The sequence below is a fragment of the Thyridium curvatum genome (assembly GCF_004353045.1).
Source record: "Thyridium curvatum strain D216 chromosome Unknown NODE_48_length_316412_cov_78.264379, whole genome shotgun sequence".
Classification (NCBI taxonomy): Eukaryota; Fungi; Ascomycota; class Sordariomycetes; order Thyridiales; family Thyridiaceae; genus Thyridium; species Thyridium curvatum.
This window is the reverse complement of record NW_022156803.1, coordinates 291,891-316,412: the sequence shown is the minus strand read 5'-3', so window position 1 is coordinate 316,412 and position 24,522 is coordinate 291,891. Positions and strand designations below refer to the sequence as shown.

Here is a 24,522-nt window from a genome sequence, read left to right as displayed (position 1 = left end):
GCGCCGAGGTGTGGCAGGCCCTGCGCGCCGCGCTCGAGATCCTCTGGGAGGCGGACCGCGACCGCGCCGCCGCCGCCGCCGCTGCCAGGCGGAGGCCGGGGCCTCTGGACGGCGGCGGCGGCGGCGGCGGGGAGGAGGAGGACGACGACGACGAAGGGGAGGAGAGCGGCGGCGGGCGGGACGACGACGACGACGTCGCGCTCGCCACGGCGCAGAGCATCCTCGACGCCGGGGAGATCACCCTGCCCACGGGCGACCTGGCGCAGGGCGCGTACGACGCCCTGGGCAACTACTACGCCCTGCCCGAGTGGATCGCCAGCGACCCGTCCAACATGGTGCCCGACGGCGACGACGACGATCACGGGGAAAAGGAGCTGGACGACGACGACCTCGACGACCTCGACGGGGGCATGTCGAGCGAGTGCACCGAGACCGAGGACGAGGGCGAGGTGGTGGGCACGGGCACGGGCAGTCCCGCCGCCGCCCCGCGCAGCGGCGCAGAGGAGAAGAGGCGGCGCCACGGCCGCCGCGGCCGCCGCGATGAGAAGGGCAAGGCCGTGGCGCACGAGCAGCCCGGCGGGGACGGCGACGACGGCGGCGGCGGCGGCGAGAAGGACACGGTCGCCGTGCGGGCCCGGCTGAGCGAGAACGGGCGGGACGTCGTCGTGCGCGTCGGGCGCGGGGACCACGTCAAGGCGCTGGAGAGGCGGGTTCTGGACAAGGCCCAGGTACGGTTCCGTTCCGCTTCTTGTGAAATGGTTTCTGCTTTCCCCCCACGTTCTCATTTTACAGATTGCTGATATGAGAGAACGTCGCTGCTGCAGCTCGCCCCGACGGCCAAGATACGCATCGCCTACCTCGGCAAGATCCTCCGCGAGCACTCGTCCCTGGCCTCGCAGGGCTGGCAGGAGGGCCACATTGTCAACGCACTCGTCTTTCACAGCAGTTGATGACTTTGACGGGAACTCGATTGTACTGCTGCTCTCTCCCCCCCCTCCCACCCCCCACCCTCCCCCCCCCCCCCCCCCCCCCCCCCCCCCCGCCTCCGGAGGCACGAGAGACGGCCTGGATTGTTTCGCGAGTGGACAAGACTTAAGCCTCGTTGTCCACTGCATTACCAAGCCTGTCAAGACAACGGGAGTCTCTGGCTATGACAGAAGGGCGATGATGAGCCGCCCATACGACTACTTGTCATTATTTTGACTCTTTTTTTTTTCTTGTTTTTTTTTTTTTTTTGGAACATTTGCACCTAATCTCGAGGCGTTTCAGGCCCTCATCTTGATACCCAATTTGATTACCCGGCTTCTTGTTTTCTCTCATATATCCATCATCCCTCCTAGTCCAGGCCTAGATAATACCAATTTGAGCAAAATACGTTACGCGCCCAATAACTCGCCATGTCCAATAGGGGCAAAGATCCTCAAGACATTCATAGACATGACACTGCATTTCAATTCTCGTCTAATCAATAAACCACAAGACATCAAAAAGCTTCTAATTTCCCATTTTCAGATAACGGCCGGAATTCCCCCATTGGACCGGGTATCCCCGTTTTTTGTCTTCCCGACTAGAAACGCTCATCCACATGTCCGTCTTGATGGCGTCTCCCCTCCTCCATCGTTCATATTATGCCCGGGCATTCGGTGTCTTGCTGGCGACCCCCGTAGGGGTCAGCTAAACAAGCACCTCCCATTCATGCCCCTCGCATGCGTCTCTCACACCCAGTCCCGACCCAGGACAAGCCCTATAGCCTTCGCTGAGAGAGACGTTCAAGCGGCCGTGCCAATCTTGTTCAGCCCCTTCAGCGACCCCAAGCTGAGCGCGAGACCTTGCGAGCGACTTCTTATCCGGACGAAGCCTGTGATGGGTCCGTCCTCGCCCTGCTTCTCAATGCTCAAGTTGGCCAAGGCATCCTCACCTGCAGTGATAGTTAGCCATCAGTTCGATAAGAAGGTATGTCATGAGAGATAGAAACGTACCAAACACGCTGCGAGCGTACAGGTTGGCGCTCAAGAACTGGCAGTCGCCCTTCATGCCACCCTCGGGCGTCAGGCAGTTCATGTTGGTCGCCTTCATCAGCTCGTCCAGGAAGCCGCGCAGCGTCTTGATCTTGCTGTTGATGTTGACCTTGTTCTCCCACTCAAACTCGGTCCACATGGTGCGGAACTGCGTCTCGGTGCACGTGGCCGGCTGGATGTAGTCCATAATGTCGACGTGCACGTCGTTGAGGATCACCACGTTGGTGTCGGTCGAGTGCGCGCCGTCGTACACAACGTTGCCAAAGATGACACCCGTATCCGTGGAAGACACCTTGATGGTGCACTGGACGTTGTGGAAGTCGTGAGGGCCCAGGTTCTGGGTCGTCGGTCTCTCAACGACCTTGAGGTCGCCGAGGGTGGCAAACTCGACCGAGAGGTTCTGAAGAGTCTCGGTGGTCTGGTTCACCAGGAGAACATCCAGGACGATATCGAACTGGTGGACCTTGACGTAAGCCTCGGCATAGACAGGGTCGGAGAAGCCAGTGAGCTGAACAACGCGCGACAGCTTGCTGGTCAGGTCCTCAGCACCGCTGGTATCGCCACCAGTCGCCCGCTCGAGATCAAGGTCGATCGCATCGGCACCATCGCCAGCGTTCTTCTTGCTGAGCTGGCGGATGGAAACGACATCGTCCACCTGCACGGCCGTCTTGGCCTTCTCGACAGCCTCCTTGGCCGCCCGCTTCTTCTCCTCGACAGCGACCATGGCACGGAAAGCCTTGCGGGTGTCGTCGAGGTAGACAGTCTCGAGCTCAGGGTGCTCGTTGAACTCGGCCAGGCTGCGCACACAGCTCATGATACGGTCAACAGAGTCCTCGTCGATGGGAGCCTTGACGAACTGGGACTGGCCGACACGGATGATGGAGATCATGATCAACATGGCCTCAGCGCGCAGGGCATTCGTGCGCGCCTTGTCCTCGCAGATCTCCGCGTGGCGCATGACGAGCTTGGTGAGCGTAGCGGACAGAACAGTGGCCAGATAGTAATCGCCATCGAGAATGAGCTGTCGCAGAGGAGGCTTCTGAGCGGCCTTGACAGCCTCCAACTTGGCCGCGGCCGCGGACTGGCTGGTGAGGGCAGTCTCGGTGGCATACGTGCCATCAGCAAGAACTCTCCTGGATCCGGTGGGAGCAGCCTTGGAGTGACCGTTGACCTGTTCTTGCTCCTTCTCCTGTTCCTCGCCGTCGACGTGGTCGAGCAGGCGCTGCTCGGAAGCTAGAATGGGAATCTCGCCCAAGCTAGCCCGAATGCGCTTCCACGCCTCCCTGATGTCCTTCTCCTCCAGAGAGTACTCGCCGACGATCCAGAGAATGCCCCTGTACACCTTTCCGGCCCGCACCTCGCTGAGCGTGTCGACTAACCTGGCCACGATGGACGGCCGCAGCTTGGGGAACTTCTCAACGACCTCCTTGATGAAGTTGATAACGTCGACAGCAGAGGCGTTGTTGAAGTCGGCAATGAAGTCCATGAGGAGGTCGACAACGCTGGCAGCGACCTCTGAGAACTTTATGGCGCATTGGTGAATGGAGTGAATAAGAAGCTGGCGGTACTCGGTGTTCTTCTCATACTCCTGGTCGACCGTCTTGGAGAGCTCCTTCTTGAGCAGCAGGATAACCTCCTCAACATTCTTGCTGGAAACCATGTCAAGCGCCAGGCCAAGAGCTTTCCTCCGCACATCGATATCGGGGCTCGAGAGGACTCTGAGAATCTCCATCACGAGATCGTCCAGGATACCAGGGTTCTTCTGCCTGAGCTGGTCGACGCGATCGAGCACGATGAGCTTGACGTTGTTGTCGGCCTCCTTGATGCTCAGCTCGATGAACTTGCCAGCTGCCGCCTTGACTGCCACGGGATTACTGGTGAGCGCAGTCAGAGACGACGCAGCCTCGTAGACGACTGTCGACGCGCCCGCCTCGAGGAGGTCAAAGATCAGGCGAAGGTAGCGAGCCTTGTTTTGCGAGTTCTGGACCGCATCTTTCCTGATGAACTCGAGCTCCACCAATTGCAGGAGTTCCTCAGCGTTGGGAATGCCATCAAAGACCGAGCTGAGGTAGACCAGAGCCTTGTCGTGATCTATGGATGCGAGGGCCGCAAAGGCGTTGCGCTTGCAGGTGGCGTCGTTCTCGCTCTCGAGGAACGTGGCGATCAGATCTGAAGCGTCGGGGATGAGGGAGGGAGAGTGCTGGTAGATGGAAGAGACGGCAAAGACCGCGTTCTTGCGCACGTAGGCATGTCGGTGCTCGAGGCAGGATCTGGCCGAGGAGAGGAGGGGCTCGAGCAGCTCGGGCTCCCTGAGTTTGGCGATGAAGCGCAGAGTGTTGCCTCGAATGTACTCGTTGGGATGCTGCAGGTCGTTCCGGATACCGTTGCTATGGCACGATCAGCTCGGCCTACACCACAAACCTGAAACAGACGCTCTGCCATGAACCTACCAGACGAGAATCATCTCTTGCTTGAGCTTGCCGGCATCGTGCTTGGGGCAGATCTCATAGTAGAAATAGAGCAGCTTCTTGAGGGGCTTCGACTTGGAAGGCATGACGAAGCGGATGATGTGCATCAGGAGGGACGGCATGGGGTCGCCGTTGAGCATGATGGTCAAGATGCGCTTCATGGTCTCGACCTTGCTATCGTCGGTGCCCTTCTCCAGCTGGTTCTTGAGATCGTTGACGGAGGGGATGTCGGCGGCATTGTCCATGTGGACCAGGCTGTACGCGTTCTCGAGGAAGGACGCCATGATGGGCAGCTCCTTTGCGAGAGCGTCGGGGAAGTGGGTTGAGTATGCGGCGTTGGAGCTTCAAGCCAGGAGGTGGGATGCCTCGCAGTGCTTGTTGGGTTTTTGGATCAATAGCAGAGCCCAATTGCCAGCTGGACGGAGACGGTGGAGAGGCGGTAAAGCTGTCGAGTTCAGAGGGAGAGGGAGCCACAGCCTGGCATCACCGTGGAAAAGGAGTACTGGGGAGGGTGGTGGGTGCCAATTCCAGTGTCGTTTCGCGATGATGAGCTGGAGGATTCTCAAGATGTGGCCTGGCGGTGCAGCAACAGCAAGTCGTGGCCCCCCGTTAGGCGGTGTGTGGGCCCCAGGCAGTTCGTGGGACAGGTGGCAGTAAGCGAGGAGAGCACTTGGGAGGGAGGGAGCTCTCGCTCGAGCCAATTCATCACGTGCAGCTGGAGCCTTCCACCACCAAAGTACTGGTGCCATAGTGTGGAGGCCCAAAAGTGACATTCAGAGGAGAAAAACAGACACCAAACCTAACCTGGATATCGGGTGCCCCTCCATTTCCTTCATCGCGCGCGCATCAATTTGCTTGTGGTATTGCTGCTTGTGGAGACGCACGGCTGTACGAAGTACCTGCTTCTTGACCTGCACGAAAGTCTTCCCTTCACGACGCAAGCCGCAAGCAACCAGCCGAGTCACGATGGCGTCAACAAGCGAACCCTTCTACCTGCGCTACTAGTACGAAGCACCATCCTTCTTGTGCCATCATCGCATTATGCTAACAGCTGCCATAGCTCCGGTCACTCTGGCCGCTTCGGGCACGAGTTCCTGGGTACGCTCCCTCGACAGCCTCCCAGCCATGCGCGCGCGCACTTATACTGACACAGTATCCCGTATCAGAGTTCGATTTCCGGGTGGTCGGCGACGGCCGGAGCGCGGTGGCGCGGTATGCCAACAACTCGAACTACCGCAACGACAGTCTGATCAGGAAAGAGAGTCAGTGTTGACAGCTCCCAACACTGCGTCATGGGGCAAGATCACTGACAGTGACAATATCGCAGTGTGTGTCAGCTCCCTGGTCATCGATGAGATAAGACGCATTGTCAAGTCGAGCGAGATCATGAAGTCAGTATCCCCTTGTAGAGGCGAGGAGGGCATGCCACTCACACACACACAGGGAAGACGATGGCAAATGGCCTCAGAAGAACAAGGACGGGCGACAAGAGTTGGAGATCAAGATTGGAAACGACCATATATCCTTCGAGGTTTGTCACGGCCGGCCTTGTACGCGATCGAGCCTCTGCCTGCTTGCTAACGATACGTGACTACATAGACTGCGAAGATCGGCTCTCTCGTCGACGTCACCGAGTCTTCTGACCCCGAGGGTCTCCGCGTGTTCTACTACCTCGTGCAGGACCTCAAGGCTCTTGTCTTCAGTCTGATATCTCTCCACTTCAAGATCAAGCCGATCTCTTAGTTGCGACACACTATCATCATCTTTATCAACGGATGGTCATAGGTCCAGCATCTGCCCAGCCAGCGATACAAACCAGCGAGCTAGCATTAGGAAGTCTAGCCGGGGCAGACACGGCGGGCATGCGGGAGCAGACTTGAAAAATGTTTGAGCTGGCGGAAGCTCACACCGCAATTAGCATAGAAGGCCGTAGTCGCGGCCGCCGAGTGATTCCTTCGAGAGGACCGGGACTCAGTGATTATCGGCCACTTGCAGCTGGACTTGGAAGCTACCCAGCAAGTTCAAGGAGAACATGATACCAGCAAAAAGAATAGGAGTTAGGCGTGAACGGTAGAACCACTCAGTTTCAAATGGCAATAGGTTATGCAAGGCGTGACTTGCGAATTGAGTCAACCTTGCGATCTTCAGGATGGGTGTGCTTTGAGTGTGTCGCAATAGGTGATACAGTGCCTCGTCTCAGCTGCCTCGAAATGCTTCCGCATCCCGGAGACGGCAGCAAACAGCCTGCTTCGGCACGTAGAACAACGCCCGAAACATATCCCGATACTGCGAGAGAAGGACGAAAGTTATTCACGAGGACGACAAGGCTAAAACACACTTTATGCTTATCAGAGTGGAAGGTCGGATGGAGGTAGGTTCAGCTGCCTGGTCGGTTTGCAATTGGATGCTACTGAATGATTGTATGCGAGGTCAGCACCCTGCTCTCGGAGGCTGGTTGTCGGCGCTGCGCTGACGCGTGGTGTCGTGCCGGGTCCTTCTTGGAAGCGAGCCTAGACGCATGCGAGGGTCCTTCGGCTCCAATTCCGGACTGGCAGCAGCGGCAAATCAACGGCGGGCGAGGGCTGCTGCCAGACCGCTAGTAGGAACCTCACTCACACTGGAGAAGAGGAGATGAGGGCTTCGTACCTACCTACCTAAGGTAGTAAGGTAGTCAGTTAGAAGCTATGCGCAAACATCAAACCAGAGAAGAGGAAGACTTGAAGCGCAAGGCGGCCTGCTAGTGAGAAGGAACCTTACCAACTCAATGCTGCGCACCACCCGAAGAATCGTGTTGACCCCCGTGCGCTCCCCTCTTCTCCCCCCCAACTTCTCCACTAAGGACCGGGGTCGCTTCTGTGTGGTGGCTCTCCCCAGCGCCGCCAGTCCCTACAAGCGCAAAAGTGGTGCTCACCCCGACACTCCATTTCACACTTCAACTTTGAGTCTGGACTGGTGGTGCCCACAAGTCGTCATCGCCCCTTCAGAGCCATTTCTCCATCCCCCGACCTCTACCTCCCGCCCGAAATTGTTCAGCCGCCTCCATCCGCGGCATCAAACAAACCTCGTCCTCCCATCCTCCGCACCTTGGCGACACCCGTGCCACCGCCTCTCACACTCTGCTAGGTCTGACCGCACGTGCATCTTGGCAGCTGGACGGGCACCAGCACGAGGTTTCAGGGTAGGGTCCCGACAAACGGGTGACCACCAGCATTCCGGATTGATTTGACTGCCAGCCACGGCACTTGGCATCGACGGCGTCGACGGTTAGGAAGCGTACAAAGGCCTCTTACCATCACCCATTGCGCTCTTCGACCTCCCGGCCCTCCGCAGCTGCACTCTGCAGCAATCGCCGCTCCTCCGCTACCGGTCGACCACCCCGACTCTGCGATCCACAAATTGTCGCGAGCCCGGTCACGTTCCTCTTCCAACGGCGGTCACCATCCACTGAACTCCGTCCTTACATCCTGCGCAGGTCCTTGGTTCCTGCGAGTTCTTCCATCCGACACACAGGAAACCCGTCCTTCCTCGCCCCTCAAACGCACAACATGCCCACTCCATCATCCCACAACACGGACGATTCGCACACCTTCACATCATCATGTCCAGATGAGCAGGCACCACACTCGCCATCGAGCTGGCATCCGCCGCCGCCATACCCACTAGACATGGACGAGGTACGCGCCCCTCGAGACATGCTGGACGACCACGATTCTGCGTCTAGGTCGACGACACTATCCCCGCGGCCCGACTCGAGGAGTGGGAGCGGAGGTGATGCCTCAGGACCAGCATTGCACAGCCCAAGCGATCCCGACGACTCCAACAAGCATTCAGATGCGGACGAGGAAATGCGGACCGGCGACCAAGTCGGCGGCAGTGCGGCCCTGGGCGTTAGCGGACTAACGGAAGCACATGTCATTGAGGGGCAGATCTACACCTCTGGTGGCAGTCGCAGAAGGCAGAACCGGCACTCGCTGAGAGACACGACACAGCGCGGGAGCTACCATGACAGGGTGGATGACCTGGAAGCCACTGAGCTCGACGGGTTTGTTGACGAGTTGGGAACTTCGATGGGATACGAATATTCCAATATGAGGGTAGGTCCACCAAAATACGCCCAACGCCCCCGCCCGGCACCCGGCCGCTCCTTGTCAAACACGCCATGGCTTGTCCTATGGTTTGACTGTGACCGAAAGAAGGCTGACACAATGTGCGACAGCTGATTCCCACCACACCCTCGTCCTTCCTCCGCCCGGGCAGCCGGTTCACCGGCACCCAGCAGTCGGAGCGCCAAGTGTACGACGTGCACGTCGAGATTAAGCACGTCGACCTTCGCGAATCCTTCCTCTGCGGCTATCTCCGAATACAAGGTACGCGATGATTTCCGTGTCTTGTCCTCTCGTCATGAGACCCAATTGCGGACTGGCTGACCCATATGCTGCAGGCTTGACCGAGGACCACCCGACGCTCACGACGTATTTCGAGGGCGAGATCATCGGCAGCAAATACGGCTTCATGACCAAGCACGAGTCGTGGGGCGCCAACGACCGCATCGACCTGTCGCACTGGTCCAAGTTTGCCGCCTTCCGCCCCTTTGCCAAGCAGGCCAAGAAGGGCAACACGGCCATCAAGGACGTCGCACAGCGGGAGCACATATTCATGCGGTGGAAGGAGCACTTCTTGGTCCCAGACCACCGGGTCCGGACCATCAATGGCGCCAGCTTTGAGGGCTTCTACTACATATGCTTCAACCAGATCCAGGGCGAGGTCAGCGGGATCTATTTCCACTCTAAGAGCGAGAAGTGAGATTCTACCCCCGTGGCTCTTCTGTCTTGAAGGCGTACTGACAATTGCTGCCTAGATTCCAACAGCTCGAGCTCAAACACGTCGAGAATAGAGGCTGCTACAGCGCCATGGAATTCAGGTGACACGCCTAACGTTCCGCGGACTCCATGCAGCAGCGACGACAAAGGCCTTGGGGATAATAAACGAGGCGCCGGACGGAAAAGTAATCCATTCACAATCATTTCCCGTGGGCAACGAGAAGGCTATAAGATAACGGGACAAGTTCAGGAAGCATTGCAGCGGTTCTCTTTTGCCATTTTCTCCCTTCTTTCTTCTCATTCGATCTTTTCTATCGAATATCGCATCGGCGGACACGTTGGGGAACAATACCGGCTCTTTTTGTTTTTTCTAGTTTAAAGACGGATAACGACATACCTATCTAGCGATGACTTCTCTCTTGGGCACGAGAGCGAGGACGGGCAGCTAGCACCCCGGGTGCTCAATATGGACTGGGGCTCCCCCAGAGAAATGGATTGATGGGATCTATATCACTGTTCCCATTTCGTTCCCCATGTTTCAATTCTTATTTTCCTCATGTGGCCATTGAGCTATCTCTATACGACTACCTACCCCGGCGCTGGTGAGGCGGTGCCCGAGGCCGAGGCCGAGGCCGACGGGCTCTGGAATTTCGTGAAATACCCTCGCCGAAAGGGATTCAGCTCGTCCGCAGTTGTGCCCCCAACGCCGCTCTGTGACTTTTGCTTGGCCAGGGCCGCGGCCAGCGCGTCCTGGTCGACCTGGCTGTCTGGTATCCTCGCGTAGGTGATTAACCTCCGGGACCCTGTTTCCAGATTAGCAACGCGCATTACATGCTACCGCTTTTCCCCAACATGCATCATCAATCCGTTTGTGGGACCCATGAAAACTGCTGCTGCTGCTGCTGCTGCTGCTGCTGCTGCTGCTGCTGCTGCTGCAAAAAAAAAAAAAAAAAAAAAAAAAAAAAAAAAAAAAAAAAAAAAAAAAAAAAAAAAAAACTCACACTTGTAGAACGCCTGCGTGCACACGGACACGATCTCGAGGCAGGGGTGGGTCGGCACGGCGATCTCCTGCTCCTCGTCGTTGGCCGTGGGCATCCAGAAGGCCAGGCGGCCGCCGTCGACGAGCGTCTCGGCGGCGAAGACGAGGATGTCGTCGAGCATGGCGTGGAAGCTGTAGGGCTTCTTGGGCGGCACGTAGGCCGGGTCCCGGTACATCTGGCGCGACTTGCCGTCGACCCAGGGCGTGCGCTCCGGGTCGCGGCAGCCGAGGACGAAGAGGCCCTCCCTGACGCCGTAGGGCGGGTCGCAGATGATGCCGTCGAGGATGCCTCTTGTTATTGTCGCTGTTGGCGTGGCGGTGCCGTTGGCTGATGGTATTGATGTCGATGGTGGTGTTGATGATGATTGTGTTGGGTCTCTGTCGTCGTTCAACAGGCGCAGCGGCGTCCGCCGGATGGGCGAGTTGGTCAGGTCGGCCGTGAACATGTCGCCCAGGCCGGACAGCAGGCCGTACTGCTCAAAGTTGCCCCTGACTGTCTTGTCCCCAGCGCCAGCCTTGCCGCCGCCGCCGCCGCCGCCGCCACCGCCGCCGCCGCCGCCGCCACCGCGGATGGCCCGCCCGTCAATGTCGCTGCCCCAGGCGACGGCGCCCCACTGCGCCGCCGCGATGGGGAAGCTGCCCGTGCCGACAAAGGGGTCGTAGAACAGCTTCCCGGGCGCCGCGAGGGCCATGTTGGCCGTGACGAGCGCGAGCTCCGAGTCCATGCTCGTCGTGCTGATGTACCGCCTCTTCTTGAGGTCGAGCTTCTTGCAGAGCTCGAAGCGCGCGGTGCCGCCGACGAGGCGGCCGAGGTAGTAGCGCTCCGGGTCCGGCAGGGCCAGGGGCACGGCCTCGGGGGCCCAGTGCTCGAAGAGCACGAAGTCGAGGTCCGGGCCGCGCATGCGGATGGGGCCCCGGAGGGGCAGGTAGGCGAACGAGTTGATGCGCTCGAGGCGCGAGGCCGAGGTGTGGGCGCCGCGGAAGGCGTCGATGTCGAAGCGGAACGAGGCCGTCTCGTAGCGGGGCCAGAGGGGCGCGCTGCGGCGCCGGACGTCGGCGTGCAGGTCCGGCAGGGTGGCGCCGGTGCCCCAGAGCTCGTGGATGCTCTGGGCGAGGATGGAGCGCTTGGCGAGGCTCCTGGCTGCTTCCTCGGAGGGGAGGCGGACGATGCAGAACGGTGACTGGGCGTTGTGTTGTTGTTGTTGTTAGACATGGGGTTTTGTGACAAATTTGATGGGTAGTCGGGAGGCAGGGATGTCAAGGCAAGCTTACATCGTCATCGTAGAACACGACTTGCATGTCAAAGCCGAGGCATGTCGCTATCGCCTCGATCTCTGCGCGCCGAAAAGTCTCGTGCGACTGGGAGAAGCGTATGAGGTAGTCCATCATGTGTGGGTGAGAGTGAGAATGATTGATGTTTTGGAGGGAGCTGTGAGACCGCCCGACGCTCGGCGGCTGCCCTCGCCGCTATGGCGCTGCGTGTGGCAAGTCGTCTATGTGAGATGTGTACGGCCCTCTATAAAGCCGGCTGGCTGTATCATCTCAAAGCCTCGCAGCAACTCACTCATGGATTGTGTGTCATGGAGCCTCTCATCCAGTCCGGGTCGATGAACGGTACGTATTTTCTTGGTGTGCGGCCCCGCAATGTGGCAGTACAGGTACAAAAAGGTTAGCATCGAAATTTTCCACTTTGGGCTGCCGGACTTTGACAAGCAGCTGCCAAATTCTAGGGACCAACCCGCTGTACGGCAACGCGCTAAATTTCACAACGGCATCGGACAGGCCTCCATCGACAATCTTGGGATGAGACTCGGATCGATACATGATCAAAGACAGAGACAGCCATAGTGAGACAGCAATACGGGTTCGAGATGCTGTCGTTTCCCAGCACGAGCGTCTACCAGAGCTCGAAATGCTTCTTCTCTTACGGCAGATTACCTCACATCGACCCCAAGCAACCCCCATCCAAGGGCCGGCCATGGACAACGCTTCAGTCTCTTGACTTTGTTCATAAGGCAAGTCTTTGGGTTGCTGATCATAGGTCTGAGAGATCTCCGACCTGTCAGCTAACTGAGAAACTCACAGGTTGATCTCATCGTACCGCACGAATGCTTACCAGCAGTCCAGGATAAGGTCGGCGCGGTCAAGCAAGCGCCCGAGTTCAAGCGGGTCATCATGACGCTTGCACAGCTCCTTGAGCCCGAGTTCTTCAAGGAATACATCAAGATTGGTAAATAGTCTCATTCCTGTGCACGATTTGGGTCATGACTGACGCGAAGCCTTAGGGGATATCCTCATGCTCTCCGAGGGCCGAATCGGAGAAGACAATGTCTTCACCCTAAGGGACGGTGAGTCTCTTGGTTCTTTCTCAGAAAACATAGCCTGAGCGAGCTCGAATATCCACTAACTCTTCTTCGTCCTAGGCAAATTGAGATTGTTCCTTGACCGCGAGACTTATGAGCGAGCAGGACTCGTGGGTCAGCCTCATGGAGCCAAGGGCAAGCGGAGTCTCAAACCACGATGGGGTACGCGACCCTTCGTCACTTATCAAGAGGAATGGCTGACATTGATACTCCGTTTGCAGTCGTCGAGTTCGATCTCAAAGCGGATTCCATGTGGCACGGCAAGAAGGGCTTCGAGAGGCTGGTCTACGCCAGCAAGAACGTGCTCAACGCTCCTGTTACGTGGCTATTCTGCAACCTAGCAAAGAGTAAGGTCTTTTCTACCTGTGGCGTATCCTCAAGCTATCTGCGCGCGCCAGCTAATGCTCGATCTAGCACCCGACCCCGATCCTCTTGAGGCGCACTTCCCCACCAAGTACACTTCGAAACCGGGAGTCCAGCAGAGCGTCGACGTCGCTCTCCCTCCATTTGATCCTCATGACGGCATTCTCAACCAGTCACGGGAGGATACCGAGATCTTCTGCACCGAGCTCTACGAGTGGCTATCCCTGGTGCGCCTGCAGAGCCCGCGCGTGGAGACGGGTGACAGCATCGATCCCTATTTGAGTTGCTACCGGGTCCCCGGCGAGGGTGAAGGAGCTCATCCCCACGCCAAAGTGTGCGTGGTATCTTGGACAGGCTTCTTTTCCAGCAAGCTTGCCCGCGAGATCCTCATCGACGCCATGGTGGCCGTACCCTCGAAATCCTGGTTGTCGGTATCCTTCTCCACCTTCCCTAGCTCCAAGGGTCTGTCCGGAGACTGTGCTGAATGCACCTTCTTCAGGCCGCCAAAGTCGGACGGCGAGTACATGCTCTGGGAGGTGAAGAGCCACGAGTGAGGTTGGGTTTCCAAGCAGCACATCAAGAAAAATGATGCGTCTTCACTCCTGTCGCTGCCGGACATTGCGATCTTCGGCCAGATCCTCGCCCGCAATGGCGTCCTGCACCAGCCGCCGCAACTCGGCCTGGCCCTCGGGCGTGTGGAAGTCTTCGCGCTCCGCCAGCTGCTCGATCCTCCTGCGGAACTCGGGATCCGGCAGGTCAGCGACCTCTTGCGGCTCGGCCATGGTACCCATGGTCACGGCCAGTCCCTCCGGCACCGGCGGGAGCTCCATCGCCGGCGCAGACGTCTCGCCAGTTGTTGTTGTTGTTGATGATGGTGTGCCATTCGTCGCGGCAGCTCCGTTCACCGTGCCAGCAACGGACCCCTGCTCCAGACCCGCCAGGTACTCCGCCACCAGCGGGAAGTCGCCCTCCTCCTGTATCTTCTGCCTCGCCGTCTTGCCCTCGTCGCCCGCGATCGCCGGGTCCAGCCCGAGCTCCTCGACCAGGCACCGCGCGGCCTCGACGGTCTCGACGACGAACAGGGCGGTCTCGCGGTCCTCGTCGCGCAGGTCGACGGGCGCCCCGAAGTCGCTGACGAGGGCGCGCAGCAGGTCGAGGTGGTTGTAGCTGGCGGCCGCGTGGACGAGCGAGTAGCCGTGCTCGTCCTGCTGGCTGGCGAGCTGCGGCTGCTCGCGCAGGAGGGGCAGCAGGGCCGCGGGGTTGTCGGCGGCGAGGAGGAAGGGGTTCGCGGGCATTTCTTTTCAATAAGGGAGGAACTGAGGTTGGGAGTCAGTAGACTGACGAGGAATTGAGGGTTTTGTCCGTGTCGAATGGTGCTTTTTGCTGACGTCAATGTGTGTGGATGGGGGAGCTCTTTGGGAGGGAAAAAATGAAACTCGATAAGGAAAGTGATTAGACGTTTTTGGCGGATGTTGACCGCGTGCCGTGCCTCATCCCCACACCTATCTACTCCGTATTAACAATCCGCCAAGCTGATATAAATAGACTGTGGCAACTCTAATACAACATCTCGGATACTAAGTGGTATTTCATAAAGTCCAGAGCCCATCTACCCATGGGATCATGGACAGGGAGTACGTACTTGTAGTCTTTACATTCACAAAGCGTTGAGCATTCATCCTTGTTAAACAGTTCTTATTCTCTACACCTAACATAAAACGACTCTTACTCCTACTTTATATGCAAATGTATGAACTCCGGATCCATCAAATTCTTGGTATGATAACGACAGACACACAAGGTATATGAACGAGAAATCAGAAGGAGGAAACCCATAAAAAAAGAAACAACGTCAACTACCGCGCGCCATCGCTCCTCAACTCGACACCAAGATCCGTCGCCTGGTCCAGCGGCATCCGCCCCGTCAGCGCCATGCACACCCGCAAGATGTTCTCCTCCGTCCACCTCTCCGGCGCCGCCGCCTTGCCCTTGTACTCCTCGAGGTCGTACAGCGCGTCGATGACGTGCCGCTTCTCCTCCGCGCCCACGGCCGACTCGTACGAGACCACCAGCGGCGTGACGAAGAAGACGCACCCGAGCGGCTTGAACCGCCGCGCGTAGGGCAGCGCGAGCCAGATGCGCCGGCTGAGCTCGCGGTTCTGCACCTCGAGCAGCGGGTCGTCGGAGCCCAGGAAGCGCAGCGCCGAGGCCAGGATGCGGTTGACGGCGATGAGCACGAGCGCCGTGTAGCAGTGGCACTGCGCCGTCGTGAGGTCCGGGAAGTCGTACCGCGCGCCGAAGGGCGACTCCTCGGCCGGGCAGGGCGTCTCCCTCAGCCCCAGGCAGCTGCCGGTCGCCTTCTCGTCCGCGGAGGAGGCCCCGCCGTAGAGGCGTATGTGCTCGAGCATGGTCACGTTGAGCGCCGAGGCGTCCTCGGCCAGCTTCATGGCCGCCATGGTCGCGTCCGGGTGCAGCGGGTCCTGCAGGATGCGTTCGAGGTCGTGCACGAGGACGGGCCACTGCGCGAGCTGCAGGACCATGCGGTACGACGCCGACAGGACCGGGTTGGCGACGGCGCCGGCCTCGAGGGCCGACATGATGGCGTCGGACCACTCTGGCAGGGTATAGATGTTTGGCTTGCGGGAGAGGATGCTCCATGTCATCTGTGCGGGTCGTTGTCGTTGTATCAGCAAAGATATGCTCTGTGGAGGATCAACATGATCCGACTGTTTTTTTCAAACACGAATACAACCCTCGGCTGACAGCACCGATTGCAGGGAAATAATAAGAGACGAGAGATCTCTTTATACCCTGCAAGGAAAGAAAAAAGAAGAAGAACAACCTACTATTTGACCAAGGTTGTCCAGCGCAAGGTGCAGCTCCAGCTCGTCCGCCGCCAGCGCTGCCGGCCCCCGGCGCTCCATCAGCGTGTATATGCCCTCCGTGTGCGCCCTCTTGCCAGCCCGCAGGCCGCCGCCGCCGACGCCGCCGCCGCCGAAGGAGTTCTGCAGAGAGAGGCCACAGTCAACACACATGCAGCACAGATACGTTTCGACGCACACGCAGAACGGTACCTCTACCCGCTGCAGGATCGAGACGGCGGCCAGCGTCGCCGCGTCGTACATCTGCTCCGGGTCCGCCAGCGCCGCCTGCACGCTGCGCAGCGCCCGGCCGTACGTCTTGAGGTCGAGCAGGTCCTCGCCGCATCCTCCCGCGGCCGCCGCCGCTCTGGTCTCCCCCCCTCTAGTAGTAGTAGCGCCCGTATTACCGCCGCATGCCGACGGCGACGCCGCCGCACCTTTCCCGCTGCAGCGCCGGCGCAGGTTCGCGTGGCTGACGACGAGGCACTCGACCGCGTGCTGCAGCGCGCGCGACCCTTCTATCCGCGCGGGGAGGAGGGCCAGCGTCCGGCGCGACAGGGACAGCCCGTACCTGTCGTCCCCGGGAGTCACGAGCGCCGAGACGAGCCGCCGGGCGGCGCGGCCGGCCGTCGTCGTGGGCAAGGGCACGCTGGGCCCAAAGTGCAGGCACGAAGGCGAGGGCGCGCGCTGCAGGCGCATCTGGTGGAAGGTCCCCGTGCCCTCGGGCGTCGTTTTGGACTTGAGGCCCACGAGGGTGCCGGGCGTCGTCGTCGTCGCCGCCGCCGTCCTCGTCCTTGTTGGAAGGCTAGGCTGTCTGGGGTGGCTCTCGGCAGCGGATGAAGAAGAAGAGCATGATCGAGACTCGGAGGAGCCAAATGTGGCTTGGACGAACTTGCGCTCGGTGGGAGGGCCGGAGCACGTCTTGTTGCTTCGTTTGCAGTTGCCGCACTGGGGCCATCTCTCGTCACACTTTTGATGGGTTGTCCGTTCACGTCAACAGCATGGTCTTGAAGCAGCATGGAGACCATTGAATAGTCGGTAGCAGGTCTATCATACCTTGATCTTGCGCTGTTTGCAGTACTTGCAGCGGTCACTCTTCGGTATGCCGGGCATCTTGGTCTATACAATAACACACTATTGCGTGGCGTCTCGAGTCTCGAAGGAGGTCAAGATGGGCGAGGATGGTCGGTATCAACTGGGTTTTCCGCGGCCCTGGATCATATCCGTCAACTCGGCGAGGGTTTCCTTGGCTTGCAGTCACAGTCCCTTAAATACACACACTCCCGCTCCGTCGGCCGCGATCATCCCACCAAGCTTCTATAGTCGGTCCACGTCGGAACAGCCCTACGAGCAAGGGGTAGAGGCATGGAATTTCGTCACCTGCATTGTGCAGCAAAGATTGTGGATGGCCAGACCGTTGATCCACGTCAAGCTGCCATCCCGCTGCATTGGTACCCCAAACGACGGCTGCAGAAGCTTTGCGCACGCGCACATCCTTGTCGTCGTAGGGCCGTAGAGGAGGTCGGAGTCGAAAAGCATTTCGCTGTCCATTGGACCCCCATCCGAACACCGAAAAGCCTTGGCATCCCGCCTCTGTAGGACGTCTTGTGCGCAGAAAGCCTGGTGGAGCGGGCGGAGAAGTCGGTGTCGATGAACGGTGTGGCCGACTGCAGCAGTGTAGATCGCCAGTCGACTGGCAAATGTGCTCGACGAAACCGCTCTGCAAAAGAACCCCCTTGCCCGTCGCCACGCACAAATGAGCTTGGGCACAGAAGGCGAATAATTGGAGACTTGATATGAACATCCTGCTTACTGCAACCCTCTTCCAAGTGATAGAGCGCTGCCATGCTGGCTGTAGGGCTGGCCTGTCAAATGGCTTGGTGTTGCGGGTCCCCGGTATTGGTGGTGTGGACGCGGTATGTTTCCCAAAGAGGCATTCCATGGTAATCATAACCCACACAGCAGCGTCTGGCTTGGACAAGGGTCTTCGGCTTTCCTAGTCCAGCGGCAGGGCAAGACCTCGTTCAACCAGTGACAAAGGCTGGGAGGGGAGCAGAGGCGTTGAAAGGGGGCTCCAAGGAGGTGGGAAACCTCTTCCGACAACTTCAAAAATATGCCCACCGACGTCACCCCGAAGAGCTTAATTTTGAGCCTTGGGTGCCCTGCAGTGGCCCATGCTGACCAGTCAGCTTGGGGGTCTGCTCTACTCTGTCCCTAATTGACTATTTGAGCTGATCCATCCCGTCCGCATAAGATGGGTCTCACCCACAATCCCACAGTGACATCCCGGGTTCTCTCTCGCCTTGCATGCAGGCCAACCTGGATGCTTATGATTCTATCCTTCTACGTGAGAACTAAGGCCTTCCGCCCCTCTCAAGTGCATGTATTGCACCGTTAAGCTAAGGCTAGCCACATGTGCTGCTGCATTCAAAAATAGAAACAAGTGCTATCGCCCCCCAGGAAAGGATCGTCTCCCTTTTCACTGTGACGAATCTCACGACGAGCGAAGGGTTATAGATTCGATTGACCTCTCAGGGGATGTATACGATATTTCATAGTCTTTCTTGGCAGCTCGGGTGATTTACCTTCCGGGGCGCTTTTTGTTCAAATTCTCGAGTAAACGGGTTTTCAAGCTGGGCTTGTGTTATCTTTCTAGACCGAGCCTTGCTCGACACCACACCCCGGCAGCCAGCATGGTAGGCCTAGGATCAAGCGATAACTTGCCGCTTCTAGACCACTGTTGCGGCCAGAGTGGCACTCCTTGTCTCGTCAATATTTCGGCCGAGGGAGCGAGCTAATGATGGCCAAGTGGTCTTCCAAGTGGAGAATACACGCCAGTTCTGCTCTGTTCGGGGAACCAAAAGAGTCCGTGTTCCGGGGTCGTCTAGAGACCGAGATACGTGGTTGATGCGGTCGAGTTACCTGATTTGTCTTCTTGTGACAGTTCATCTCCGACGGTGATTCCCTTGTTTCCGTTGTTATCAAATCATGTCAGGATATCCAGTCTATCCATGAGACCACGCTTTTGTATACCCAGTTTCCGACGCAATAACACTCCGATGAGAAGATGGCCTACGTCATGTTGTTTTGCATGATTGATCAACCCCAGTGATGTTGGGAGATGGGGGGAGGGATGGCGGGATACATAGTAGGTGATGCTCGGGACGCCGCCACAATCGTCAAGTTGAACAAGGAGTTGTCAGTCCCGGACGAATCAACGAGAATGTTGTGTCCGAAATAAGGAACAGGTCCGTGACTCACCCAGGCAGCTATCCACAGCCATTTCTAGGAAGGCCGTTCAAACTGGCCACGGACACATCACATATACAGCCCAAGGGCTTCGCTTCACAACTTGGATATTTGGCTTTCTTCTACTGGGTTAAGTCAAAACACTTGTCTTCTGAATTTATGGCAGACTATTGATCGACAGAAACTCCCATATCCATTGAGTGACTCCATCTCCGTGTGATTTGGGTCTTGCTCAATGGAAATAATCTACTACGCGGCATATTTCCAGCGCACTCGCATATCCGAAGGAGCATGCTGATAATCTTTCTTCGAACTTACCACCACTTATGTACTAGAGATTTTGCCTTTCCAGCCTCCTTTCCTTCCCAGCTAGGTCTTTAAGGTTATTTGATCGTCAGTGGAGACAGGATTGGGATAACTGCAATCAAACATCCAGATCTTGCATTCAAATGCTACACCGCCGACATGGTTATGATGAGTCTCGACGACACATGCTCACAAAGCAACTTCTACTATAGTCTGTAGTTTACCCTCAAACCATATGCGTAGCGGAAGAGTCGAATCAAACGCAGGAAGCAGCATGTTACTGTGGTCCAGTCGATCGACAAGACACAAGGATTCGAGCAAAGCATCAAACAGAGACAAATCTTGTCGACAAACCCCATTCATCACACCCCCGAACAAGCCAGGATACTGTCATCACCGCAAATCAAGCAAAAAAAAAACAGCGCAAGGATCAAGCATCCCTCACCCAAGGGCAAGGCACATTCTACCTCTCCTCCCACCCACTCACCCTCCACACTCTTAAATTCTGCACTGCAATGCACGCATCCATGCATCCATGCATCCGTCATTCTCATCTGCAGGCACGTCCAAAGCGGCGATTCCCCAGACGATCACCGCGCACGAGCTGGGCTGAAAAGGAGGGGGATATCACCTAAGACTCCTCCCCACACGAGCAAATGGGAAATAAACCGGAGACTTGATTGCCCAGACTACGAACTCCGACCAACGTGACAGAAAGGTTCTTTTCTTTATCTACAATTTTTTACAAGGCTGGCAAATGGGGTACTGTACCATCGCAGATCTGGAAAGAGAATTAGCTCTAGGACCCTGGGAGGGGGAAACAAAAATCTAAATAAAGCAACCCGTACTGCTGACATGCTTCTCGGGTCGGCTACTTATCCCGAACAACGAAGCGTCCGCACAAAGATCTACCCAAAGGAGAATGTTGACCGCCGGCATCGGCATCTCATGTCAACCAGAGATGGTACAGTTCAGTTCAGTTCAGTCCTGTCAAGGACATATGGCGTCGCAAAGATACGGTCAACCCGTCGTCGAGCAAGGATGCCCATCATGTCATGATCCAAGGCACGTCGCTTCGAACCACTCAATTCCATTGAAGCCACCGCTCTCACAGTAATTGTACATGGGAATTGCCCAGTCTATTTGCACTTCTATGCCCCGTATGGATACCAGTGCGCTTCGGATACTGACCGTCCCCGACTTGACCCACGGACCGCAAGCGCCATCTTGCCTCTGGAAAATGTAACCATGACCGGCCCTTCTTCGATGACCCCACCGCCGCGACGATATATTTAGGCGTAGAAGTTGACGGTCTAGTAAACGAGTCAGTGACGGGTGCTTGGATACGGAGCAGTGAGCTACGAGGGAGAATACTGACCTCCTTCTTCTTGGCCTGCACTTCGGCGATGGCATCGACGTAGTGCTCGTGGCCGATCTGGTTCTTGCCCATCCGCAGGGCGATCATGCCAGCCTCGACGCACACGGCCTTGAGCATGGCACCGCCAAACTCGTCCGTGCTCCGCGCCAGCTCGCCCCAGTTGACGTTGGGGTCCACCTTCATCTTGCGGCTGTGGATCTTGAGAATCTGCGACCGGGCCTCCTCGTTGGGCAGAGGGAACTCGATCTTCCTGTCCAGACGACCGGAACGCAGCAGGGCGGGATCCAGGACGTCAACACGGTTGGTGGCGGCCAGGACCTTGATGCGGTCATCCGAGGCGAAACCGTCGAGCTGGTTCAGCAGCTCCAACATGGTCCGCTGCACCTCACGATCACCAGACTTCTCCGAGTCGAACCGCTTGGTACCGACGGCATCCAACTCGTCGATGAAGATAATCGCGGGCGCCTTCTCCTTGGCTAGAGCGAAGCAGTCGCGCACTAGCTTGGCGCCGTCACCTATGAACATCTGCACCAGTTGGGGGCCAGCCAGCTTCAGGAAAGTGGCATCTGTCTGGGCTGCACAAGCACGGGCCAGGAGGGTCTTGCCTGTACCGGGAGGACCGTACATCAACGCGCCTGCGTAGAGTTAGCCAAGGTGAGCTCACAGCACAAGACACATCAATCTTCCACCTACCCTTGGGTGCCTTGATGCCAATCTTCTTGAAACGATCCGCCTCCTTCATGGGCCAGACAATGGCCTCGACCAGCTCCTCGATCTGCTTGGCCAAGCCACCGACGTCGGTGTACTTCTCGGTCGGCTTCTCGTCGACCTCCATCGCCTTGACTCTGCTGTCGTACTCTGCGGGGAGGGTATCGAGGATGAGATATGAGTCCTTGTTGACACCAATGAGGTCACCGGGCTTGAGGGTGTTGGGATCGACCAGACCGATCAGGGGAAGGAAGATGGTCTGTCTCGTAGAGGTCTTGATCACTGCTGATTTGCCGACACGGGTGGCATCAAGATCGATGTTGGCACCCTCTTCGGATGACTCTGCGGTCGGGTCGAGATCTAGCAATTCGACAACGTTGCCGACAAGGTAGGGAAGTTGCCTGGCGCAGCCAGCGTCCGTTAGCATCCACCCCCAAAGCCTTCAGTAATCAAACGCAATGGCCAGCAGGCGCATACCTGTTGTTGGCGATCTTCTCAAGATTCTCCTTAATCTTCTCGCCCATGGTGGCCTTCTCGTGTGATAATCGTTGGTACTCGCTCTTCATAATTCTGGAGTCGTTCTCAAGGAGTCGCTTGCGGGTGAGGATGTCTTGTGTGCTCAGGCTGAGGATCTCCTCATCGAGCACATCCTCCTCCTCCGGCTCAGCATCCTTCATCTCAGCGTCGCCATCTTGCTTCTTGTCTCCGCCGCTCCGGTCGTTGTTCTTCTTGTCCTTCTTGTCGTCGCGATCCTGGCGATCGAGATCGTCAAGCTCCTCGAGGGTGGACATGGTGGGTGGGGTGGCAAGAGAAAAAGACGGACTGGAGACAATTGAGGAGAGGGGAGAAAGGAATAGAGCGACTGATGAAGTGCGGATGGGCGTCGCAGGTGATTTCGGGATGGGGGTCGTTGATGATGATGAAAGCGCCTGGGGATGAGGCGAAGGCGAGGAAGTCTAGGGAAGCTTTAGCTGTGGTCGAAGCTCCCAAGGCAGGCAAGGCGCGTAATCAGCCTTGGTCTGGGCTCCTCTGGCTACGGGTCTGGCGACCTGAGAAAAGTGGAGACCTACTGTGACCGTCGCCAAAACTGGAGATTACTCATCACGTGTGTGTGTGTCCCTGAAGCGCATCTCTGCTTCACAGATGCACCCGGACTTAGAGCTGTAGAGCTGTAGAGTCGGTGCCACCTGTAGGCCTGATGGACATAAATAGGGCCAAAGTCTTAGCTTGATTGTCTCTCTCTACTACACATCAATCAAGCATCACTACCAGGACATTCTTTTCAAGAGGTAGGTTCACTGAAGTTCACAGCTTCATTCAATTCTCAAACGCTCCAAACATCTCAGCAGTTGTCGAGTATTAAACTGCACTAAAGGACGTTATGTGTGGGTATCTCTGGACGAGGCGCGGGCATGCCGACCTTCATCCTGGCTGCTCTAGCAATTCCATAAGTATCCCTTGTGCAGAGAACGAGGAATATCAAAAAGTGCAATGTAGAAGTGTACAAGTGCTTCCATCTATGCACAAGACCCAGCTCCGTGGCCTCTATCTATTCGTCGTCCAGAATCCTGCTCGCTATCTGGCCGATGATGGGAAGCTCGAATCTGCAATGCCGTCAATTAGCCGGTGTCTAGGTAGGTAGCGCCAAGGGGGGACTAAATGCTCATACCTATCCAGCGTATCTGCGTCTCGATACGCCTTGAGGGTGAGCACCGCAATGAGCGCCAGGTCGCCGAAGAAAAGGAGCCAGCTCATGACCGGCGAGAAGGAGAAGATGAGGTGGACGATCATAATGACGGTGAAGAGCAGCGCCGATTGCCACGCATGGAACCTGGACGAGCAAGTTACTGTCAGTATATATAATCAACGCAAGGATCTCGACAAATGTCCCTTACCGGACATAATCGCTCTTCCTCTCCAGTATGAGCAGCAGGATCGCCCCGAGCGGCGGGCAAGCAAGATACGCCAGGCACGCCTCGTAGTCCAGCCGTATGCCCAGGCTCGTGTCGAACTCGCTCACGAAGCCGCCCCTGTCGCCCCACGACGACGAGCCGCCACCGCCGAAGCCTCCCAGGAACCCGTCCCGCTGCCCGCCGCCGCCGTTGTTGTTGGCGGGGCTGCCCGCGTTCTGGTAGTAGCTCGGGCTCGGGATGCCGCCGGACCAGGTGCGCTGCGGCTGCGGGTGCTGCAGGGGCGGCGGCGAGGTCGTGGACTGCTGCCGCGGCTGCTGGGAGGGCGAGAAGGGCCGGCTGCGGTCGACCGAGGCGCGCGGAGAGGCCGGCCCGCTGCGCGGCGGGGAGAAAGGGCGGGAGTGCTCCGGCGGAGAGGACTGGTAGGGCGCAAAGTCCATTGTGGCTGTGTGTGTGTGTGTGTGTGTGTGTGTGTGTGTGTGTGTGTGTGTGTGTGTGTGTGTGTATGTGTGTGTGTGTATGTGTGTGTTTCGGGAGGATGGGGATGGTTGGGTTGTGAGGTCTAGTAGGATGGATGCGATCGCATGCTCGAAGGATGGCGCTTTTTGTCTGAGTAGCCGTGAACCTGGGAGAGCAGAGGAGAGATCGGTTGGCAAAGCCGATTGATGTCGTGGTGTGGCCAAGCTGAGGCGCAAGATGACGCGGTTCTGGAAGGGGTCGTGGGCGAGATACGCGCAGGAGCTCATTTGGTATCTAAGATGGGTGCTAACGCGGCTTTATCTCTCGCTGTGTGGTGCCGATCTCTAGCGCTAGGACAGCTACGGATGTAGCCTAAATTTGAGAAATCGTCCCCCAGATTTTGATCTAGTCTTGCCAATCTTAGGTAGTTCGCCCGCCCGGGCTTCAGTTCGACACTTCAGTAGGTGTGAAGATAGCAATTGGTCGCACCTGGACTCTTGTGAACTGGTGAATTTCCAGCTCGGAGAATAAATGGTAGTAGTTGGTATCTGGTCTCTAGATCCGCGTTCGAAATGTGTAA

At 57.6% G+C, this 24,522-nt stretch overlaps 11 protein-coding genes across 11 annotated transcripts; 4 read left to right on the top strand and 7 right to left on the bottom strand.

Moving 5' to 3' along the window:
- On the top strand, nt 1-950 carry E0L32_007811 (uncharacterized protein; the record flags this gene model as incomplete). Its single annotated transcript, XM_031142596.1, has 2 exons — nt 1-728; nt 825-950. Coding segments are annotated over 2 exons (854 nt in total), but the record flags the coding sequence as incomplete, so codon positions are not given.
- Nucleotides 951-1,769: 819 nt separating this feature from the next.
- Nucleotides 1,770-4,770, bottom strand: E0L32_007810 (uncharacterized protein; the record flags this gene model as incomplete). Its single annotated transcript, XM_031142595.1, has 3 exons — nt 1,770-1,918; nt 1,980-4,405; nt 4,469-4,770. 3 exons carry the CDS (start codon nt 4,768-4,770, stop codon nt 1,770-1,772), a joined length of 2,877 nt encoding a protein of 958 aa, XP_030993310.1.
- Nucleotides 4,771-4,830: 60 nt separating this feature from the next.
- E0L32_007809 (uncharacterized protein) lies at nt 4,831-5,235 on the bottom strand (the record flags this gene model as incomplete). The annotated part of the gene is made up of 1 exon (XM_031142594.1): nt 4,831-5,235. One exon carries the CDS (start codon nt 5,233-5,235, stop codon nt 4,831-4,833), a length of 405 nt encoding a protein of 134 aa, XP_030993309.1.
- Nucleotides 5,236-5,452: 217 nt separating this feature from the next.
- Nucleotides 5,453-6,229, top strand: E0L32_007808 (uncharacterized protein; the record flags this gene model as incomplete). Its single annotated transcript, XM_031142593.1, has 5 exons — nt 5,453-5,490; nt 5,547-5,584; nt 5,640-5,877; nt 5,930-6,017; nt 6,086-6,229. The coding sequence occupies 5 exons, from the start codon at nt 5,453-5,455 to the stop codon at nt 6,227-6,229; spliced, it is 546 nt and encodes a 181-aa protein (XP_030993308.1).
- Nucleotides 6,230-8,031: 1,802 nt separating this feature from the next.
- E0L32_007807 (uncharacterized protein) lies at nt 8,032-9,289 on the top strand (the record flags this gene model as incomplete). Its single annotated transcript, XM_031142592.1, has 3 exons — nt 8,032-8,580; nt 8,703-8,853; nt 8,928-9,289. The coding sequence occupies 3 exons, from the start codon at nt 8,032-8,034 to the stop codon at nt 9,287-9,289; spliced, it is 1,062 nt and encodes a 353-aa protein (XP_030993307.1).
- Nucleotides 9,290-9,894: 605 nt separating this feature from the next.
- E0L32_007806 (uncharacterized protein) lies at nt 9,895-11,731 on the bottom strand (the record flags this gene model as incomplete). Its single annotated transcript, XM_031142591.1, has 4 exons — nt 9,895-10,109; nt 10,185-10,238; nt 10,308-11,526; nt 11,618-11,731. 4 exons carry the CDS (start codon nt 11,729-11,731, stop codon nt 9,895-9,897), a joined length of 1,602 nt encoding a protein of 533 aa, XP_030993306.1.
- Nucleotides 11,732-12,216: 485 nt separating this feature from the next.
- Nucleotides 12,217-13,625, top strand: E0L32_007805 (uncharacterized protein; the record flags this gene model as incomplete). Its single annotated transcript, XM_031142590.1, has 6 exons — nt 12,217-12,372; nt 12,431-12,575; nt 12,631-12,693; nt 12,769-12,870; nt 12,930-13,055; nt 13,123-13,625. The coding sequence occupies 6 exons, from the start codon at nt 12,217-12,219 to the stop codon at nt 13,623-13,625; spliced, it is 1,095 nt and encodes a 364-aa protein (XP_030993305.1).
- Nucleotides 13,626-13,667: 42 nt separating this feature from the next.
- Nucleotides 13,668-14,366, bottom strand: E0L32_007804 (uncharacterized protein; the record flags this gene model as incomplete). The annotated part of the gene is made up of 1 exon (XM_031142589.1): nt 13,668-14,366. One exon carries the CDS (start codon nt 14,364-14,366, stop codon nt 13,668-13,670), a length of 699 nt encoding a protein of 232 aa, XP_030993304.1.
- A 561-nt stretch (nt 14,367-14,927) lies between these two features.
- Nucleotides 14,928-17,045, bottom strand: E0L32_007803 (uncharacterized protein; the record flags this gene model as incomplete). The annotated part of the gene is made up of 4 exons (XM_031142588.1): nt 14,928-15,734; nt 15,918-16,314; nt 16,370-16,737; nt 16,989-17,045. 4 exons carry the CDS (start codon nt 17,043-17,045, stop codon nt 14,928-14,930), a joined length of 1,629 nt encoding a protein of 542 aa, XP_030993303.1.
- A 3,734-nt stretch (nt 17,046-20,779) lies between these two features.
- On the bottom strand, nt 20,780-22,364 carry E0L32_007802 (uncharacterized protein; the record flags this gene model as incomplete). Its single annotated transcript, XM_031142586.1, has 4 exons — nt 20,780-20,800; nt 20,866-21,500; nt 21,559-21,974; nt 22,051-22,364. The coding sequence occupies 4 exons, from the start codon at nt 22,362-22,364 to the stop codon at nt 20,780-20,782; spliced, it is 1,386 nt and encodes a 461-aa protein (XP_030993302.1).
- Nucleotides 22,365-23,122: 758 nt separating this feature from the next.
- E0L32_007801 (uncharacterized protein) lies at nt 23,123-23,923 on the bottom strand (the record flags this gene model as incomplete). Its single annotated transcript, XM_031142585.1, has 3 exons — nt 23,123-23,177; nt 23,243-23,404; nt 23,469-23,923. 3 exons carry the CDS (start codon nt 23,921-23,923, stop codon nt 23,123-23,125), a joined length of 672 nt encoding a protein of 223 aa, XP_030993301.1.
- Between the last annotated feature and the right edge of the window lie 599 nt (nt 23,924-24,522).